The sequence below is a fragment of the Girardinichthys multiradiatus genome, chromosome Y, assembly GCF_021462225.1.
Source record: "Girardinichthys multiradiatus isolate DD_20200921_A chromosome Y, DD_fGirMul_XY1, whole genome shotgun sequence".
NCBI lineage: Eukaryota > Metazoa > Chordata > Actinopteri > Cyprinodontiformes > Goodeidae > Girardinichthys > Girardinichthys multiradiatus.
Window position 1 is genome coordinate 37,488,165 of NC_061818.1, and position 22,453 is coordinate 37,510,617.

General features: G+C 41.8%; 1 protein-coding gene across 1 annotated transcript; it reads left to right on the forward strand.

Moving 5' to 3' along the window:
- The first annotated feature begins 1,689 nt into the window (after positions 1 to 1,689).
- Positions 1,690 to 22,316, forward strand: LOC124864468 (forkhead box protein K2-like). Its single transcript, XM_047359255.1, has 9 exons — positions 1,690 to 2,618; positions 14,106 to 14,300; positions 15,010 to 15,163; positions 16,344 to 16,490; positions 16,567 to 16,760; positions 18,244 to 18,446; positions 18,660 to 18,890; positions 20,607 to 20,807; positions 20,894 to 22,316. The coding sequence occupies exons 1-9, from the start codon at positions 2,323 to 2,325 to the stop codon at positions 21,082 to 21,084; spliced, it is 1,812 nt and encodes a 603-aa protein (XP_047215211.1). The 5' UTR covers positions 1,690 to 2,322; the 3' UTR covers positions 21,085 to 22,316.
- The last annotated feature ends 137 nt before the right edge of the window (positions 22,317 to 22,453 follow it).

Below are 22,453 nucleotides of genomic sequence, written 5' to 3' on the forward strand. Positions count from 1 at the left end.
TCATGTTTTTACATAAATTCCCTTCTAAAATGATCTGTCAGCTATAAACTGATAAAGAGCAACATTAAAGGGAGTCTTCAGGTTACTTTTCAAACATTTATTTTAGAATCCTTTGAGTATTTAAATCATGTTCTGTCTGGTAGGAAAACTTACTGTGTTTCATTCAGACCTACAAAGTACATCAGTCCTTCCCATAATCCCTTTCTTTCTTTGCCATTACACAACGTCCTCACCACTATCCCTGAGCTTTAGCATCTGGTGTGGACGTTAAGGGCAGTTAAACTCCATCGATCTGGACTGATATGTTACAGATATATTCTACCAAAGCAGACCTTTGAGATTGTGGTATTGCATGCAAAGATATTGCAATAAATATTGTGATTCGATTTATTGTGTGCAGTTCTTAAAGTGCAGAACTATCTTTTGTCAAATTCAATTTGCAGTTTACTGTAATGTTTCAAACCATTTTGCTTTTTATGGTGTTTTAAGTCATGTTTTAATCCTCAAAAGCCTTGTCAAGGGTTGCAAATTAGCCTTGTGTGCATGACCTTGACTTTTTGTGTAACATATGAAGCAGCTCTCACTACATTTGTCTCTGTTAAATAAAAAGTTCTATAAAATGAAATTTGAGGAACGGCTGCGTGGTGGAGCAGTTGTTAGCACAGTTGCGCTGCAGCTATATGGTCCTGGGTTTGAATCCCAGCCTGGAGTGTGCATGTTCTCCTTGTGCATGTGTTGATCTCTCCAGGTACTCCAGCACCTTTCCCTAGACCAAACCCATGTTAGATGTTAGATTCGTGAGTCTATCTCAATCGTCCTTAGAATTTGAATGCATGTATGCATGGTTCTTGCCCTGTAAATTACAACTGACCTGTCCTGGGTGAACCCTGCCTCTACCTGCATTAGTAAACGAGATTAGGTAACAGGAAGATAGAGAGACTAAAATGCAATGCGACATCTTTCTGGTTATTTTTCACAAAACCTGCAGCTGAATCATGGAGTAATTGTAGTGGAAGTGGCCTATAGATGACGACAGTTTTGTGTTGATTATTAAGATGCTGCAGAGATTTGTTTAAAACCAGACATGGGTTCTGCAGTGGAGTGCCGTCATGCAGCGTGGCTATGCAAAGCTGTGCTGTAAAACACGAGGAGAGCCTTATCACACACACTCCCACAATCACACACAATTTATTAGATGATAGCAGAGCGAATCTGGCGCTGCTGTCGAGACACGCTCTTGGATTATCGGTTACCTTTAAGTGTAGGCTGACAGCATGTGTTAAAAAGTATCGATCCACTCTTTTTCTACACCGTTTGAGTCCGCCTCTTACCTCAGCCCAAATCATAGACATACAAATGTAGACGCTATGTGAGTAATCCCTGAAGACCTGCAGTGATTAGATACAACTTTTAACTTTATGTCACATATTAAACAAGCTGGCTCGACAATAATCCCAATAATGATGATCAATAAAATTATAGGAGTTATAAAATAATAATAACAATTCTTGTTTTTTGTAGTAGTATAACAAGCATCTGAAAAACGATTGAAGGGTGTCACCTCGAGCCTTTAAAAAGTCATCTTTGGAAAACAAAATAGGTACACAAAGTACAGTTTATTATTATAAATGAAAATAAATGAAATGTTATGAGATATTTAAGAGGTAAATTAAGGTATGTCTAGGAGAATTTCAGGCATATAGTGTTTTGATTTATTGCTCTGTCTTTTCCTTAGAAGATATTTTTTAGTTTTTATTTCAGTGGTCACTATTATCACTACTATTATGGACATGAACTGTTGAAAACCATGTTTCTAATCTTACTGATATCGGTTTTCAAGGAGGTTTGCCACTAGCAACATGGCGGACGCGCTGACGGACCGTCCCTGCTGGGCAACGAAGCAGAGCGACGTCTACTCCTCTACGTCTATGGTCCCAATAGCATATGCACGTACAGCTACACACCAACCGACCTTGAATCTGTCCTCTGTTTAATACTTGCAGATGATTGGCTGTAGCGCCGGGGCTCCATCGCCCTCCTGCATTTTCATTGGAGAACTCCGCTGACAGTTAAGCCATATCCGCCTCTGGCCTCATTTGATTGGCTCCCTCCGCTCCCCTTTCTCTCGGCGGTGGGTCGGAGCCGCGGTCCCTGGCCTCGCATGTTTCCCTCTGGATGCCTGTTTTCAGTTTGATGCCCCTCTTGTAGATGTGCTCCATTTGAACGCCTTTGAAGGGCCACAGTCGGGCGTCCGTGCAGTGGTGTCAAATTCCCCCAACCATTTTATTTTTTTTTAGACATTTCGAGGCTTCAACCCCGAACATGGCTGTTCAAGTTAGCGGATCGTCTGGGCCGATTGCCCGGCTCGAGGGCCGTGAATTCGAATACATGATGAAGAAGCGCTCGGTAACCGTCGGCCGGAACTCTTCTCAGGGCTCCGTGGACGTGAGCATGGGCCACTCCAGCTTCATCTCGCGGCGTCATCTGGAGGTCTTCACGGCCAGCGACGACGGCACTGGCAGCGGGGACTTCTACCTGAGGTGTCTGGGTAAAAACGGGGTGTTTGTGGACGGAGTGTTCCTCAGACGGGGCGCCCCTCCTCTGCAGTTACCACGAATGTAAGTGCCCCTCCAGCACCGCCACCACTCAGGGGAACATGTGGGGGATTAGCCGGAGCATCCGGGTAGCTGAAATTAACATTTGATTACATTAGGTTTATATTTGCGAACAAGGGTCGAGAGGACCACGTGTTTTAGCATGTTAGCAAGAAGTCCGCATCCTGTTTCCCTAAAGCCCTTCTCTTTGTTGACATTCCTGTTAGCAACCGTGTTCACGAGCCTCCCGCCGTCATTCCACGCACATTCCACAGCCCACCCGTGGGTCAGCTTAGGGTGTCTCTCCCCCACCCCTCCGCGCTTATATTAGATTAGCTAGTTGGTGAAATAACACACCTTCTGGGGTTTATGCGGCTTTTCTCGATCATATCATTGTTTTTTTACACACTTACAACCAGAAATATGCTGTCACGATGCTGCAGTCTTCCCAGTTTGTGGGTGTTTCCCCAGTATGGATTGTGTGTATTTGTTGTGAATGAAGCTCTTCTCGACCCCTGAACGTAAACAAACCAACCGGTCCTCGCCCTGCACAGCACAAGCCATGACCTCCAGTCCCATCTCCTGGTGGTCAACACGAATTAACGCCTGATGGTTACATTTAAGATCCACAATGCACTTTCTGAGCAGTTTTGTCCCGTTTACAGATGAAGATGTATAGTTGTGAGATCTCTACAGAAAATCTGAGGAATCTGGTTCTCTTCACTTTTAGATTGAAACATTTTGTTATTTCACCGTAATATATGTGTGCTCATAAATAATATAGGATGAGGAAATATCTCAACCATAAATGATTACTCCATTTTATTCATCTTCAAATAAGAAGAAGAATAAAATGTTACTTTTTTTAAATTTTTTTTTTTTTACTTTGGATAGCTGTCAATAAAGAATCTTTTTGAATTTCTGACATTAATTTGATTTTGTTCTAAAATGTAAAACAACTGGAAAGTATAGAACTGACTGGAGATTTGATTGTATTATTTCCAATGAATAAAGTAGTATAAGCAGGCATAGCCACTACCTGGATTGATGTTAAGACATCTTTAAATAAGACTGTGCCCATATTAAGACGTGTTTTAATATCCCTCGAGCTGATTTGATATTTACTTAACTTAGTGTACCAGCTGGACTTGAATGCACCACGTCCATCCATTCCCCTCTCGCCAACGGGTTTGGTCTGATTGGATGTCACAGGAAGCCGTTTGGACGTCAGCTGATTTTTCTCCATGACCAGGGATGATCGCATCCAGCGTGACGTTGAGAGCTAACTACATTTTCGCTGTTGAAAGATGTGTATGCCAACCATAAAGTTCTGGTTCGCTCCACCTTTCTTTCTCCCATGTAGCTTCTTAATGATCCCAAATAGTAGAGCCCAGTGATAGCTGAGAGTCCTCTCTGTTTTGTTTTGGTGCCCCTTTTTAAAGTTGCCCTACAGAACGGTGTGTTGCCCAATTAGTTCCACACAGAAACATTCTGCATGTGTTCGTTCAGTACACAGAACCGACCGGGCGGTACGGATGTTGTCCGTATGAAAACCGTTACACTCGTAGTAGTTACGTTTTTTTCTTGACTCGTAAGTCATTAAAATGTTGATTTTTAATTTTTTATAATTTAATTGTATACTATGTTTTTTGCTAATATTCTATTGATCAAATTCCAGTGGTTATTGAGGTCAGTAGTTTCTTTTAAGAGTTCCAGATTAAACCAAAATAACTCAGTGACTCCCTGCTGATAGATATTATCGCCATATGGCAATAATATTGGTATATGTTGCGATGACGATCTCATCTGTGCTTCCGTCACTCTGTGACCTTTAGCATTCTGGGTAATGTCACCTGTGTCTGCTGTGAACATCTGCTGCTGTGGGCCTCTGTCCAACTAGCTAAATATGACATTAGTTTGAAAAATGAAAGTAGGAATAAATTAGCCAACCATTATTGCACTGCAAGCAGACGTTTACGATTTGAATATTGGATAAACTGATATTGGGATGGAGATATTTTTGTGGTAAATTGTGCAGCCTTATCTAGGGATCAAAAAAACCACATCTTCTTACTGTAAACGATGACTTGGGGTTCTGGGTTGTCATTAGGTACAAAATGTCCACCTGGTGGTTATGAAACGATGCACAGTTTATTATTATTTTTCTTGATGTTTAACTATTTATTGGCAGTAGAGGCCGGTGTTAAATCTTGCAATGAAATTACCTTTGTTTATTTAACCTCTTTTTTTTTTTTAAGTGCAATTATTGTAGGAAGTTACATCATTTTATAGTTCTTCTCGTTTTTTGTGCCTCTAGGTTTCTATCATTCCCTACCTGTTAACCACTGGTTTAGTGGGTTTTAATGAACACTACAATAAGCTAAAATAAGTTTATTTCAACTCAAAACATTTGTATATTTTATGACTAACTTGTCACTCTTCCTCCATTTTGCTATTTTATTCAACTCTTTTGCCCTGTACTCTACGTTTACACTAAATGTTTGTACAGCGTAAAAAAATGTGAAAAATCGTTGAAATCCGGGTGTGGAAAAGTCTGGAATATTGACGTGACAAATGGGTGGAAAATCTAGAAAATCTAGAAAATCCCAGGACTTAAAGAAAGTGCACGATAGTCTTACAAGAAAAATCTAATAAGATGCGTCAGATGAGATGAGTAGAAAATGCTGCGCACTAAATATCTACATAACAGAACATTTCTAATTGAGATCAAATGACCAGTTGAATGAAATGAAACATCACTCTGTGTTGCATAATTGAATACATGTTTAACTACAGCAGCCGATGTTTGTGGGATCACTCTGCCATCAGCTTTGCTTGAACTATTGGCAACACAGAGGCTCTAATGCAGCTCAACATGCATCTATTACTTTGCTTTGGTTGCAAATGAGCCAATTTTCATTTGTCGATCTGAATATTTGCAGCATTTCCAGCCAGTTTTCCTCGGATTCCAACAGCCTTATAACTCCAGCAGCGTTGTTTACATTTTGTTCCGGCTGATTTGTTTGGAATCCCGTCGTGCCAAAATAATGGTTGCAGTTTATTCACAGAAGTGCCCTGCCATGTAAACAAGCCTAGCAGCTCCTGCCAGCACTATTCAGACTTTGCACACTGCTCTCACATGTTGCACAATCTCTCAACATGAAACCATTTTCTTACACGGAGAAAACAGCGGCTTGTTTTGACTTGATGCCGTTTCCGTCTCGGGTTAATGTTTCCCTGCATAAACTCTCCTGGTTCACAAATACACATGCACGAGTCCTCAACCTGCAGGTACAATAAGTGCATTTTAGATTCGTTTATCAGCCAGACTGAGAGGAGCTTTTAAGCGTTTTATTTAAAGGAAGCGGCTCTCAAACAGCTGAAGAAGCTGATTGGCAGCATGAGGGAAGTCAGGCCGGTCGTTTTCCTGGGATGGATTCCTCTCCGGTGATGTAAACTGGAGCCTGCAAAGAGGAACGACCCTTTTCCCATTCCCTTCCTCCCTTGTACCCCTATCCTCTCCCACACCCACAAATTCTCTATAAGCTGCAGCTCTTCCTATCTGTCTGTCCTCTTTTGTTTACATTCTCTGCAGCACGGTGGGTGGGGGTGAAATTCAAGTGAAAGCTTTCAGTTGAACAAGCTTTGTTTGTTGCCGTCCTCACGGCTTAGCAGCGTAGCAACTGTGTTTTCTTTATCCTAGTTTTTTAGTTTGTCTCGTTGTTCTGGTGAGGGGAAGAAATGGGGTTATAAAGAGGGTTTTGTGTTGCAGACGGGAGGGTGTTCAGAAACATCCTGAACTCCACTTTGATTCTGTGGTCCTCATCCAGACACTGAGATCTACAGGCAGAACTTAAAACCAGCAGATTCTTCCCCATCTGGACTTTCCTAAAGCTTACAGCCTCTGTCTTCATTGGCAGACTTTATAGCAACTTATTTTTGCTTGTAAGAGCAATGTAATGTTTTAAACGTTGCTGTTGTTCTGCACAGTATTTTCACATCTGATATTGGAGTCCGGGAACGGGAAAAGTAAGGATCTTTCCTTAACTTTTTCCCAAACATCTTTAACAAACATGTAATTAAACTTCCATTTCATAACCTTAAGTTACTTCATGTAGTTTGATAGAAAATGAACAGTTTAAATCGTTTTATTTAACAGAAACGTATTATTAAAGATGCAGCAGTCAGATGTTTTGGCCGATTCAATGAGGAAAGACAAACATAGACCATAAAAGTTAGAAGTGTTAATGTTCCTCTTCTGTTTGGCTTTTTATTGATCGATTTCCGGTTTTCTTTGAGGTCCGATTTGCTGATTGTGATGAGAAAAATTATCTGTAGGTTCATTAAATGAATTAAAATGTTAACCCAGTTTATGCATCAGATCATAAATCCCTAACATGATATCTACCAAACAGGGCATCAAAGAACATGCTGTTTGTTGGTGCATTCACAGTCTGAAAAAAGTAGGATAATTCAGTTTTGAACTGGGTTAGAGTCATTTTTTTTCCCCGGCAGATTTTTGAGTGACTGGTGCATCGCTACTTGGTCGTTTCACACCATTGACTGTAGGGCTGAAACAGTTAATTGGATTAATCAATGATTGAAATAATCGTCAACTAATTTAGAAATGGAAACATTGTTCACTGGAGTATACAGACTCTAAAACCTGCTATTTGCAGAGCAATAATTAAGCCGAAACTGTATAAAAAATCTATACGTTTTGCATATAAGATGAAAAAAACTTTTCTCTGTAAATATGCGCTATCCAGAACTCCTCGAGTAGAACAGCCTAAACATCACCTGGTCAAAATTCTGTAATCTCCGATTAACCACCTATTTCTTTCTGATTATTAATCGGTTAATCAAATAAATGGTCAACAGAGTAATCGATTTAGCAAATAATCATTATTTGCAACTCCTAGTTAACTGTAAGATTAGGCATTTAAAACAGGATCCCAGTTCGATGAAATGGCCCCGATCTCCTGTGTTTCTCATACTCTGAAAGCATTATGTCAGGATTTTTCTCAAGCAGCACAAAGTAAAAAGTTTTTCTGACAGTGATGCACCAATCAGCCGGTGAGCAAAATCAACCAGTTTTTCATTGATCGGCAGGTCAGGCCCTAAAAATCAGTATGCATCAACAATGCGCATGTTGTTTGACATCGTTTTAAGTTCAATGAAAATAAAAACAAAAGTTGGGTAAATAGGATTTGATGCATAAATGGGGATAATCTTTTAATTTCTGTACTGTTGGCTTCAGATCTACTGCCTGTCTGTTAGGGAACAAACCAGGCAGCAGATTACATTTTCTTTTATGGTCAATGATTGTCACCAGGGCTACATTTATGTTCCTCACAGTATCAGTGAATGCATTACCAGTAATGCAGGAAGCTGCCTGGACTGCAGTAAATGTGGGGTAGTAATCCTCCCATCAGCCAGTGATTGAAATGAGACAGTTTCTCCTTGATCGGTTCTGACGGCTGATTATCTTTATCAGCCAGTAGACGCTAGATCTGTGCACTTTTAATTAGAGCTAATCATAAATGCTCTACGCAATAAAGCCCCGCCTGCCAATAATGGGGAATGCTAAGTATAGTATTATGTTTTAAAGAGGCAGAAGATGCTTGTTTTGATGAAACTATGTTGCCATTCTGCTGGGTCCCTTCGTGGTTTAGTGGGGTAAGTCCACGCCTTTGATTCGGGGTACCTGGGTCAGATTCCTGGTCGGGTCAGGAAGGCATCTGGCATAAAAAAGCTGCCAACTCTGTGTGCAGGTTGTACCGACTTGTTTCGATACCTGAATGAAGAAGCAGCCAAAAAAACGTCCCCATGTTGCCACTCAACTAAGTAGTTTTATTGCCCAAACAGCAACTTTAAAATGTCGGAATGGAGAAAATGCATTGATCGATTGATTGAATTTTGATCTTAGCTCTCGTAGAGGAAAATCTTGAGTTCCTAAGTTGGATCAAAGCAACATTTGTCAATTTTCTTGATAATTTGACAGATTTTAGTTTTTTCTGTCAAATTAACATCAACCACTCCTAAAGCGTCTAAAACCATTGATATATTTAAAAAAAAAAATGTTAAATTCACTTTCAGCCACATGATGTAAGACCTGGTAACGTCTAAAACAGGCTAACTTAAAAGATTTGACCTTTTTCATTTTAAAATTACAGATATTCACAGTGGTAAATGTAGAACAAACACCTAAATTTAGCATATATGCTTATTGTGCATATTATCCTCGTTGGTTTTTCTTCTCTTTATAGAGTAACACTGGTGGTCCCAATAAGCTAATGTTAGCCGGGCCATCTGCTCATGTTGTGACCGCAGCCTGCTGCCCAACACTCCGACCACTTGGCACGCTGAATGTACTTTCAGAAAGCACGGCTTTAATTACAGCGATGGGCGTCACGCCTTTAGTGTCCACAGCTGATCTTATGGTAAACCTGAGAAATGACATGTGGTGTGCAGAAGCAGGTAGGGGAGGGGCAGCACGGCCTGAATCTGGTCAAAACGTTCCCATTATCAGGGCTATCAGGACTTTAAATGGTAGCAGTTTGACAAACGTTGAGTGGATTTTACGCCGTAAACCAGCTCATGCCTTAGGAACCATGTTGGAACCTTAAAACGTTACGACAAACAGCTTTTACGTCTGTACACTGCTACCAGAAACCCTAAACATGGCAAAATAAGGGAGAAATACCCCACCACACACTTCTAGTGGGTCATAATGTCTGAGAGGGGTCGGTTCTGAGTCCAGTTTTGTCCTGCTTTTCTGAATATTCCAGATAATCTGCTGTGAAGCAAACAGCTTACATGTGTTACATGATCCTTCTGATTTTTAAAGATAATAAGTTTAAACTGGCAGTCTCTGTCTTTTTCCTACCAAACTGTGATTATTTCCAGTACTCCAGTATTTTTGTGTCTGCGTTCATTAACAGCAGGGTGACATAAAGAAGCTGGCAGTTTATTGATGTATATTTAGATTTCATTGTGTGCTGACAGTTGTTGGATAAGTCTGGTGTTATTTTTATCACATCTGCAGAGAAGACTCGAACCTTCCTGAGTTGCTGCAGACTTAATGAAAACATGTGACTACAGGAAGTGCTTCGGGCCCCTCCTGTGAACACTAGAGCTTATTTAAGACGAAGGTGGCGGGGATACTGTACTCACAGCTAATGCTGGCTTTGTGAAAGCCTGGCACAGGAAAACTAAAATGCTGTTCCTGACAGTCTTCAGCTGAATGGAAGTCCAGCTTTTTGTGTGCCTGCGCCGTCTCCAGGGTGCCGAGCAGCCTAATCCCAACAGGGAGCTTTGTTTCTATTCAGCTGCGCCCCAAACGTTCCAGTCTTCCACCAACAGTTTGTCTTTTACATCCTTCTTAACTTCTGCAGCACTATGGAGGACCAATCCTGCCATAATTAAGAATAAATACAGAAATAAATGAATGACTCAGTAAAATTATTACTGGGCCACAAAGTAGCGAGAAATATAAATTAGTGCATAGTAACCATCAGAATACCTTATGATGCCAGTTTCTGTTCGGAGGGATTTTACAGTGGATCCTTTTGGGCCTTGTTTTACTTTACAGTGGATTAACCCTTTATGACCTACCATAGAACAAGTTCGCCAGAGCATATTTTTACATTTGTACATGCTGAAGAGCCATTTTTTGGAGAATTTCAATTTGCTATAAATCAATACAACCATTACATCCTAAATTTTAATATTTTGTATATAATAACTCCATATTAAGTAAGTAAATTGCAAAAAAGTGCAATTAACCAGAAAACCAGCAAAAATTAAAATCGTTTTTTTTTTTTTTTTGGCACATATTTTCCTAAATACAGAAATATCATAGCTGTCTCCCTCAAATATTACAATATAAAAAAGTTGCACAATTTATTTGGAGTGTTTCCATAACTTCATTTTTGAAATACACAAATATTTATGAACAGAGACAAAAACGAACATAAAATGTACATTGTGAACAGTTTGAGAAAAGATATGTCCATCAAAATAAACTATTTACAGAAGTGTAATTAAATCTCTAAAGATGCGTTCACACCAAACGCGATTTCTGCGAAAGGAGCGACCAATTTACATGTTATCCCTATGTAGAGGCGCGTTCAGGAGCGGCGCGGTGCGGAGGGCGCGGCAAGCGAAGCGGGAGCGGAGCGGCGTGATGGACAAGTTGAAAAATCTGAACTTTTTCCTAAATTTGCGTTGCGTCAACCAATCAGGGACTGGATGTGGCTGTGACGTAGGGTGAAGGACTGGTTATGTTTAGGCACAAATATCTTATATTTAGATGTGGACATTAAAAATCGGCTGGTTTTTTTTACTGAGCTGAGATTTATTTATTCACCGAAGACAGATGGACAGGTGTTCAGCAGCGGGGATACAGCGGCGGTAAACCGCGGTGAAGTTAGTTTGAAGTTGGATGTTCAAGCTCAGCGGAGTTAGCGGCATCTAGCTCACGGTTGATCCGATTCAGGCACTTAGATTTTCCACAATTGTTTGGTTCAAAAACTTATTGACGGTCCTTAGTGAACCACCGCACGTCAGAAGAGGGAGCAACAGAGAGCAGCTAGCCGAAGTCTGGGTGCCTGACTCGGATCGGCCGTGGGCTGGATGCCGCTGGCTCCGCGGAGCTTGAGTGTCCGATGTCCGGCTTCGGGCTGGCTTCACTGCGGTCGCCGGTAGTTGGCGTCCCGGAGGCCGATTCATCTCCCAACGCGGGGCAGCAGATCTTCAAACTGGGTCCTGGATAGACGGAAGTACTGCTGAAATCGACCGTCATCCAGACGCAGCTCCTGGAGTAGGTGGTGGTGATCTCTGAACTGTTCCCGTCCCTGAAGAATCTGGTGAACCCAGGGACATTGATGTCGGCGGCGTTTTTCGGCTCTCCACAGGTAAAACACCGTGATTATCCGTGAAATCCATGTCCGCCATGTTCAGTTGAAACCAGCAAGCAGCAGATGGAAGCTCCTCCTATTTGATGACGCGGCGAAGCGTTGCCGCTTGTTGCCAAATGCCAACGCGGAGTTCACGCAGAATGTGAAGCGGGCATAAGCACACAAATGAGGCGAAAAACTCGCAGAAATCGCGTTTGGTGTGAACGCACCATAAGTGTGCGAGATACCTATGAGCACACATATATGTTCATAAGACCATCTTCAAACAATAAAAAGTCCAAAAAACAACGAAAATGAAAGCGAAATTATGAGCGAAGTTTACTGTGGAAAAACTACCAACTTCTGGGGAAAAAAAGACCACATCCAGGAAATGACATCACTTCTGGTTGTTGCGGGCATTGGTGTGAAAGAAACCATGTGATAGTTCATCCACCAACGCCATCACGCATATTCCGATGTAGGAAGTACTCTTTGGTCTGGATTTTAATGTTTGTCTTTTGCGATTTTTTTACTGGTTTTCTGAAACAGTTTCTGGAAAATAAAAACGGTGCTCTGGGACACGTGAGTAGAATATTTAAGTTAAACTCTTCGGTTTCCTTTGCAAAAAAAAGTGTTGTTCTAGCTTATTTGGTCACAATTCTGCAGACGTTTAAAAATAGATATGCAAATGGAAGCGCCGGCGCTCCCGCCGGTCATAAAGAGTTAAATGCTTCTTTTCTGGGCTTTTTATCCGGTTTTTAGTAATTAGAAATCTCCTCTTTTTACATGTTTTGGTCCCTTTTGCCACAAAAGTCAGTTTAAATAGTGGATATCGTACTTTTGAAATAAAAAAAAAAGCAATTGCACAGCTTTCTTCTGAGTACCATAATGAAGATGCAAATAATTTTGTCTTAAAAACATAAGCTACAGCTAAATTAGACAGTTGGCAGCCGTGGCTAATTTAATGTAGGCCACATGGGCTGTTGCCCAGGGTTGTATTAAAAGGAAGGAAGGGTGGTGGCCATGGCAACAGCTAATTGAATAAACAGTGTTTTTATCTTCGTTATATGAGTTTAGCATTGTTGATTTGCCTGTACAATCAGTGGAGAGTTGGCACCCCCCTGTGTTGGGTAGTTTCACACTAACTGCCCACATTAAGTGAACAGGTTACCCGGCTATTACTGAGAAGCATTTTCTCCTCGTCCCGCATCTGACTGGCTTTTTATTGGCTTTCAGGAGGTTTGGTTGAGTTGGCTGAGGGTAAGGCCCATTGACATGTTCTCTGCCATTGGTAAGATTGTTTCACGCTACATTTTAGTATATGGAGGAGCCATTCGTGCAAGAACTACCACGTTATCAGCATCGTACATTATGAAACCTTATGCATTTTGTCGTTTAGTGCCAATTCAAGCCTGCCATAGTCATTTGTGTTCATTGTTTGAATAGCTAAATCAGCCTAATTACTTGCCTGGGCGAATACCTGCAGTTAGTTTGTACAAAGATTGTAGAATTACAAGAACATCAACATTTATGCATCAAAGCATATGTCCCCAATATTTATCTGATTTTATTTTTTTAAGAAGTGCACGCAGTTAGTTTTATTTATAGATAAAAATGGTAAGTTCTTCATTTTGAAAATTCCGGTTTTTCAGCAAGTGATCGCCTAGGAGCCGATCTAGTCTGTGGCAGAGTGATTGAAAGCTGCCTACCAGAGGTGTCCACGCAGTCAGTTAATGAACTAGTTCAGTGTCACCTTCAATGCTGTCGTTGCCATAATATCAGAAAATGTTGTCTGATACGGATCTTCTTTGGCTGCTGGGTTATTAAAAAAAAAAAAAAAAAGTTAAATCCAGACATGGCAACATGGGCAGTTGCCCCGGGCGACATTGGACAAGAGGGTGATGTGCCTTTTATGCCCCTTTTGTTAACCTAGAATCAGAATTATAATTTTTCTTAAGTATCTAAGCTGATATTTCATTAAAAAAAGTTTATATCAGCCTAATTAGGCTTACTATAGAGAATGCTGAGCAGCATCCTGTAGCAAATAGTTAAAAAATGTATTAAACTAAATATTATCTAGTTAAAACGATCCCTCCTTTTAATTAAGTCCATACACTGTAACTTATACAAACAGAAAAATGTAACTTAGTTACATTTAAAGCTGAACTCAAACCAACATTAACAGGAAAAGTAGACTTTTCCACTTCAAAGCTGGCTGTTCTTAATCTCCATCTGATTTTTACTCCTCCCAACCTGCCGTTTGTTGCCGCTTTTCAGATTGAGAAAAAGTGGGATATCCTAGTTTAGATGCATTTAACAAACCTGGAAAATATTTTAGATTTTTTACATTTTCAGATCGATGGAGAATCGGTCGATTTTGATCACTGGTTAGTTGATTGCTGCACTTCTCTTGGGTTGATACTTTATTTGGAGAGATTCTCCAATGTAAATGAGTTTTATTGGTTACTTTCTTCTCATTTTGTTATGAGTTTATAAGTTGATTAGTCAACTAACTAAAGTAAAACAGTCCATATTCTTCCTCAGTTTCTCGTATCTCTAGATAATCCACCTTAAGTATAACTTTCGCTGTTCTTTGTCTTTTTTTCTGCAGGTGCACATTCAGATTTCCCAGCACAAACATCAAGATCAACTTCACGGCCCTGTCCAGCGGGAGGAAAGCCAAGCGTGAGGCGCCAGAGTCCCCAGTGAAGCCAGTACAGCCCCAGATCTCCCCCCTTACCATCAACATTCCAGATAACATCGCTCACCTAATGAGCCCCCTGCCGTCACCTACTGGCACCATCAGGTACCTTCACTTCACATCCAGGGTCATGTTCTACTTTGGATTTGCATTTAAGGTTAATGTTCTGTCTGAATTAGCAGGTTAAAGGATTTTGTTTCTTATATTAAAAACCTGAGAACTGAGGGAAGTTGTGGAAATTTTCGCAAGCCTTGTTCACGGAATCCCTGCTGCTTTCTGGAGGTAAACATTCAGCTGATCCAGGGTCAGTGTCTGTGGTTAATAAATGTTCCTTTCACCCCAGCTCTGCTGGACCTGGAGTTATCAGCTGAACTTGGCAGGTTCCCTGAACGGTGATCAGCTTAGGCTTAGTTCTCCGTCAGCAGAGCTAAGGGTGGATGGCGACTCTTCGATCCTTTCAATCCCAAAGCCTGAGCAGATGGTTTAAAGGGAGAAACATCAGGGCAGGTTTCTCCTGTCATCACGTGCTGCAGTAATCTCCAGAGGGACATTAATTTATGGAAATGATCTTTTACATCAGTATGTCTCATCCCGTTGCTCCTGAAGTGATTGCAGTATTCCCACAAAGTCATGGAGGTAGGCTAATTTGCATAGATGTGTCACGGCAGCACAGACTGCAGATGAACTGTTTTGGAGCAAACCAGACCTGTTGTATTTTAAGCTCTGAATTAAATCGTTTTGTCCTGATTTGGTTAAAAAACTCAGAGTAGCGTCCTCATGAGCTGATGGTCTTGTTTCTGGTTTCCCTTCACAGCGCTGCTAACTCCTGTCCCTCCAGCCCACGGGGGGCGGGCTCCTCAGGCTACAGGATGGGTGGTCGCATGGTCAGCTCTGTGGAGCTGCAGCTAATAAACGACAACTCGCAGCCTGAGAACGACAAGGAGGCCTCTGGAGGGGACAGTCCCAAGGTGAGGGCCAGCCTGCTCTGCCCTTCTCTGCTGCATCGGTGTAAGGAGGGATTTAGGAATGCTGGTGCAGAAAGCTGGCCATGAAAAAAACCGTCTGGTCTCTTTTTTTATATTATTTATTTTTTTAAGTCATTTAAAACTGTTCATCATAAAATTTTAATCAAATGTCTTTCAGCTATTTGGTTTTTTTTTTTTCGGTTTGGTGGTTCAGATAGAGGGATCTTCCTCCAAGTTAGAGTAAATGAAAAAGGGAGTCCCTCAAGGTAATGTGCTCGGTCCATCATTAGTCTTGGACAAAATATTTCTATGCGAATGATAAATCCCGTGTTTGACGAAGTTCATGACGTAGCAACTCATGCTACGTCATGTCACAACAAAATATATGTTCTTTACCACCTGGAAAACTGAAGGATCAGAACAGACACGTTCAGTTGGGAGCCTTTATGTGCCCGCTGCCTTGGTCACGGATGTATGTTCAAATAAAAAGCCATTTCAGTTATTTGATGTGTCTTAACAAAGAAACATGGTTTCTAAAAGGCAATAAATAATTTCTTATTTTTGGCACCAAATGCATGGAATGCATTACATGATTCAAGCTCTTATTTTTTTAAGTCATTTAAAACTGTTCATCATAAAATTTTAATCAAATGTCTTTCAGCTATTTGGTTTTTTTTTTTCGGTTTGGTGGTTCAGATAGAGGGATCTTCCTCCAAGTTAGAGTAAATGAAAAAGGGAGTCCCTCAAGGTAATGTGCTCGGTCCATCATTAGTCTTGGACAAAATATTTCTATGCGAATGATAAATCCCATGCAAATTACCTTGAGGGACTCCCTTTTTCATTTACTCTAACTTGAATAAGATTCAAGCTCTTATTTTGAAAGACTTGAAAGTATGGTAAAATTGTTATTTTCCACCTCGTCTGCGCGTTTTTAGTGTAAACAAGTTTTAAAGTTATTGCTTAGAATAAAACTCTTGTTGACTCTTGCTAGAGAAAAGCTTTGATCCCAATGGGACTAACCTGGTTAAATAAATTAACTCTGATTTAGTTGTTGAAGTCCTTATTAGAATTACTGTATTAACATTCACCAGCTTAGCTGCTCTGTCATTCCTTATCAAACGGCAGCGAAGATGAAAGTGGGTCTTGGTGACGGCTGAAAGGTTTCCTCTGGTCTGCTCCGCAGGACGACTCCAAGCCTCCGTACTCCTATGCACAGCTGATAGTCCAGGCCATAACTCTGGCTCAGGACAAGCAGCTCACACTAAACGGAATCTACAATCACATCACAAAGAACTACCCGTACTACAGGACCGCAGACAAGGGCTGGCAGGTTAGTCCGGACCTGGTGGTGTCAGTTGGTCATGCATCGCCTCGGTTTCACTTTTTTTCACCCTTTGCCGTTGCAGAACTCGATCCGTCACAACCTGTCGCTGAACCGTTATTTTATCAAAGTGGCGAGGTCGCAGGAGGAACCGGGGAAAGGTTCCTTCTGGAGGATAGACCCGTCCTCTGAGGCCAAACTTATCGAGCAGGCGTTCAGGAAACGAAGGCCTCGGGGGGTTCCCTGCTTCAGAACCCCGCATGGACCCCTCTCCTCCAGGTCTGGCCCATATTACATGATCCATGCAGTGGTGTGTCCTCCACAGATAAACTATTCACACCCCTCTAATTTTCCTTGTTTTGTCACATTATGACCACAAACTTCAGCTCATAATATTGGATCAGAGGAACACAAAGTAGTACAAACATTAGAAGTGGACGGAAATGATCCATGTTTAGGAAAGTCTGGTGTTCAGACCTTCTCTGATACCCCTAAATAAAAGTACTACAGTAACACAGCAGACAGGTCAGGGAGACAGTTGTGGAGAGGTTTGTAGCAGGGTTAGGTTCTACAACAATACTGCAAGCTTTGAACATGTCCCAGAGTTCTGTTCAGTCCGTCATCTGGACATGGAGCGAGGATGGTCCAACTGCAGCCCTACCAAGACCTGGAGGTCCACCTAAACTAACAGGCTGGACAAGGAGATTGTTAATCAAAGAAGCAGCCAAGAAGACCATGGTGACTCTGGAGGAGCTCAGAGATCCACAGCTCAGGTGGGCGATGACATCTGTTGACAGAACAGTCATCATTTTCACTAATCAGGCAAGAATAAAAACATAGATCCTGAATGCAGCTTGCATCAAGCCATGAAATAGACACAGTAAACATCTGGAAGAAGTTTACTGCTTAGATGAGACCAAACTGAAATTTCTGGGCCAACATGGAAACCAACCCTGCACATCACCGTAAATTCAACATCCCCACAGTGAGACACGGTGGTGGCACCATCATGGTGTGGGGATGCTTCTCTTCAGCAGGTCAGAATGGATGAGGAGATGGAGATAAACACAGACTAGATCTGTTTTACTTGTAACCATAGAAAATCATTTATCATTTTTCTTCTACTACACAATTTGGTGCTACTTTGTGTTGCTCTGTTACATGAAATGTTGCTGAAATACTCTGACGGTTGTGGTTGTAAAGTTGTTTTTCCCCATAATGAAATGATACATATTACATATCTGATATGAAGTCTGATTTGATAAACAGAAACGTTCACACCTGTACTTTGTAAAACTACTGGATAAGGAAACGTTTGGATTTATTGGTCTAAATTTTCTATAAATCTTTGTTTTTTCTGTATGTAATAGTAACAGTTTAATATTTAAAACACAGTTTGTCTGTTTAGACGCATTATATCACTGCTCTATGTTTTATGCACTGATATTCTTACGGGATCTGAGAAAAAAGAAATAAACATGTCCTCATCAAGACAACAAAACAATTTATTTTGGTTGATTTAAAAAAAAAAAAAAAAGTCTTATAACCTGCAGTTTGCCTGATGACCAGCAGGGGGCGAATCTTGCATCCCTACATGGCATTTTTTCTTCCCTGCTTGCCCCAGGGAACATTTCACTGTTGTTTGTGTGTCAGTCTTTACTTTATGCGAGTTCCGATCTAATATGAGGATAATTGGATATATTCTAATCTGTTTTGGTAAAAATTAATTAGTCTCTGTCATTTCTTTCTCTGACCTTTTTAGGAGTGCTCCAGCATCTCCCAGTCATTCAGGGGTGCTCTCCGCTCACTCCAGCGGGGTCCAGACCCCAGACAGCCTGTCTCGAGAGGGCTCCCCGGTCCCCCTGGAACCAGATACCTCCTCCACTCCCACCCCAGTGTCCACCACCACAGTCCAGCCCAAACTGGCAGTGATCCAGGAAGCACGTTTTGCACAAAACACACCAGGTGCAATGCCTTTTATTTTCCACTGGCTTAGAAACCTCTTTGGATTATTAGTTTGCTTCCTGCTTCAGTGTTATCCAAGTGGTTTCATTTGTCATTCTACAGCTAAATCAGTTTTAATTTATTTTCTAGGGTTTTTTTTTGTTGTTGTTGTGGAGCACTTTGCCATTTTTATCTGAGAAACATGCACATAAATTCTTCAATTTCTTGTTCCAGGCTCGCCTGGCAACCAGTCGGTACTCATAGCAGTCCAGCACCAGTTACCTCAAACCATCAAGCCAGTGACTTACACCATGGCCTCCCCAGTGAGCACCAGCAGCTCCCAGCCCGCTGTCCAGACTGTCCATGTCCTGCAGCAGATCCCGGCCATGTCCACGGTCATCGCCCAGCCCGCCACCATCATCAAGAGTGAGCCGCAGGAGAATGGGGAGCACACAGAGGTCAAAGGTGAGGCACAGATACCAACCATGACAAGGATATCAGGCCCAAAATGCTGACAAGTACCTTCCAGGCTTTTTTTTTTTTCTCACTGAAGTTTCGTTTGGACTGCAGGAACCCTGAACCTTCAGGGGAGGAGCCAAGCATTTCTGATTGGTTAAATTTTCCCAGTGTTTGTTTTTGTTGTGAGTTAAAACTTCCCAGCAGTTCGTATCGGTTAACCTAAAATTTTCACACAATTCCTGCAGGGACTTAAAAGTCTAGAATTAGATTTGAGCATTTTCCAGGTCTGGATAAGTATGAAAAAATATTTGTACTTTGTGATTTTATTTTCTGTCCCATTTTTTAAAACTTTGGCCTCATTTCCTTCTTGGTTTCACTTGACTTTTAATTTTCTTAACTCCTTGTGTCCTTCTCTACTTCCTTATTTCTGTCCTTCATTCCTTTCTTTGTGTTCTTCTTCTGTCCTTCATTCCTTCTCTCCTTTCTTCCTCATGTCTTACCTCTGCTCCTTCCTTGCCCTTCCTTTTTTTTCCTGAAAGATTATGGCTTACAGATAATAAAAACCCGGAATTCAGTGTACCCTACAAATTTAAATATTGTGAAAAGTTAAATATTGGAAACCCATGGTGTCCCACTCTAATCCACTAAGTAACTCCAAACACCTGCAAAGGTTTCCCGAGCCTCTAACTGGTCTCTCAGTCTGGGTCAGTAGAAGACACAATCATGGGGCAGACTACTGACTGGAAAGAGGTCCAGAAGACAGTCATGGACACCCTCCACAAGGACGGTAAGCCCCAAAAGGTAATTGCTTCAAGAGCTGGTTGTCCACAGAGTGCCGCATCCAAGCATATACATAGAAAGTTGAGTGGAAGGAAAAAGTCTGATTTCAAAAAGTGCAACATAAACCTTTCAGCCTTGAGAGGATTATCAAGCAAAATCCATCCAGGAATTTGGGGAAGCTTCACAAGAAGTAGGCTAAGGCTAGAGTCTGCGCGTCCAGAGCCACAATGCACAGATGAATCCTACACTTGTGCTACAAGTGTCTTACCTGGGCTAAGGAGGACCAGAACTAGATGGTTGCTCAGCGGTCCAAAGTCTTCTTTTCAGATGGAAGTAAAGTTTGAATTTGATTTGGAAATCAAGGTTCCAGAGTCTGGAGGAGAGTGGAAAAGCACAGAATCCTCGTTGATTGAAGTCTAGTGTGAGGTTTCCACAGTCAGTGGTGATTTGGAGTGCCATGTCATCTGCTGGTTCTGGTCCACTGGGTTTTCTGTTGACCAACAATGCAGATGATCTGAAGGTCGCTATAAGAGCAACCTGGGCTTCCATTGATCTTATGCAATTTTCTCAGGCACTGAATTTTGGGTTTTCATTCTCTGTAATCCATAATCATCATAATTACAAAAACAGGCGAGAAATATGATGAATATAAAGAATGAGTTTCACTTCCTGAAATGAGTGACATCAAATATTGAACTTTTACACAGTATTCTAATTGTCTGTAAAATCTCAGTCAAACAGATTGGTTCTGGTTGAAGCAGCAACTTTATTAGTTTGACCCAAAGTGATTCACAGAAACACAACAAGCAGGCAGAGAGGTGTGGAAGCCTCCAGAGTAAACTGTTCAGGGTAGATTAGTTAAAATACACAAAGAGTTGAATAAACATTACAAATATAATTAAACTGTTCATCTTCATTCCTGATTGTTTCTTCTCCTTTCAGTCAAAGTAGAAACTGTTTCAACCATCGGTTCTGTGGGCGCCTCCAGTCGCATCATCCAGAGCTCCCAGTCAGCCACGCCCCTGCAGACTGTAACCATAGTGCAGCAGGCCCCTGTGGGTCAGCACCAGCTGCCCATCAAGGCCATTACACAGAATGGCACCCACAGCATCACCACTGCCCTCCAGGCTCCTGCCAGCTCAGGTGAGATGTTCAGAAACCAAGTTGAAACCCAGATAGCAGCTTCAGTAGCAGGACACACTGTTAACTCTTCTTCTCTCATTCTCCAGCTGCAGCAAGCCCCCTCCACCTGCTGGCGACCCATGCCTCCGCCTCCGCCTCCCTCCCCACCAAGCGGCAGAACGGAGACCAGCTGGCGGGCGAGCAGCCTGACGCCAAACGCGTGAAAACCGGGGAGGAGATGGCCCCGGGCGCCGCGGCAGAGACGGACTCGCCAGCAGCCAGTGACCAACCAAATTAGTCTGTCCGACCTCGCACCACAGCGCCCCACCACGTCCCCCCCTTCACCCACTGTCTCTCTTTATCTCGTCCCCGCCGTTTGTTCTGTTTCTCCTCCTGCCACTTACGACCAAGGTGCCAAACGGAGATCCTTTCCCCTTTCAGTTTGGTGAGAATGGGATGAGAACAAAGAAACTTGTAGGTTTTCCGTATGAGCCGTGACTGAAGCACGACCACAGGAAGCCTTAGCAACAACAAACCCTTAAACAAGCCGGCCTTTGACCTCCAAGCAGGAGAGGCCCGGAGTCGGCTCGGGCTGGATGCCGCCTTTCTGACGCATCTACCTCAGAGCAGATCGGAGCCTCCGGCAGCCAGTAGGAAACGCCCTCCCTACCTGACCCGTCGGAACGGATCGGGACAACGTGACCAACCAAGCGACGAGTACGATGAGCATTCAGCATTTAATTTTTCCGTTTTTATGTTCCTTATTAATTATAAAAAGTCAAAGGGATCAACTTGGAGCCAATTTTAATTCCTGGCAGCTAGCCTCTCACATTACTGACCCTCTTAATCACAGCTGTACGTAGATATGCAGTATTCTGTTGTTCAAGATGTGGAGCATAGCAATTTCTTAATGTATTTACACTTAACTAGAAAAGTAATAAATAAATTACAGGAAGCGTACAAAGCGGTGACATTTCAGAAACTAAGAGACATTTTTACGCGAACTTTTCATTTCTGTTTGGTGAAAAGTGTGTAACCGTTTTTGGTAAACTTTCTTCTGTCCCCCCTCCCCTCCCTGTTGTTTTGACATATCTTAACCAAATTGCTTCATTATTCCTTCATATTTCAATACTTGCACAGATATCCATGTGTAGTTCCAGGTGTTGACCTTGCATGTATCGGACAACAGAGAAGTCATTAACAAAAAGAGAGAGAGAGAGAGACCAGATCTGCACTTGATTAAACGTTTTATTTCTCTTCCTCCTGCTCCTCTTCTCTCCTTTTGTTTCTGTCACATCCTCCTCCTCCTCATGGTCCCTCCAGGCTGTGTTGATGTTGTGGTGTTGGCAGACCCCTCTACTCACACATCCATGCTTGATTACGTATTTTGCTCTGTTCAATCGACCTGGCGAGTCTGTTTTTCTGATTGTACACGTTCCAAACAATAGTAAGACAAGAATTTGATGTTTGTTCTGCTTCAGTGGAGAAATGCTTTTTTTTTTTTTTAAATAAATTAATTTAAAGTCCTTATCTTTTTTTTTAGTTTTGGTGAAATTTGTTTCGTCCTGGGGGTAGTTCAACAGTAATCCTCAAGAGGGCAGTATATGTTCATTTTCAAGATGGCCTGATTTATAAAAACAACTAGAAACATTAATCATTTTTCTAAA

Excerpts from the sequence above, each read along its gene's own strand:
- LOC124864468 (XM_047359255.1), top strand. The coding sequence starts at position 2,323 with ATGGCTGTTCAAGTTAGCGGATCGTCTGGGCCGATTGCCCGGCTCGAG. Across the intron at positions 14,301-15,009 it reads TCACCTACTGGCACCATCAG|CGCTGCTAACTCCTGTCCCT; the intron begins GTACCTTCACTT and ends TTCCCTTCACAG. Across the intron at positions 16,491-16,566 it reads CCGCAGACAAGGGCTGGCAG|AACTCGATCCGTCACAACCT; the intron begins GTTAGTCCGGAC and ends TTGCCGTTGCAG.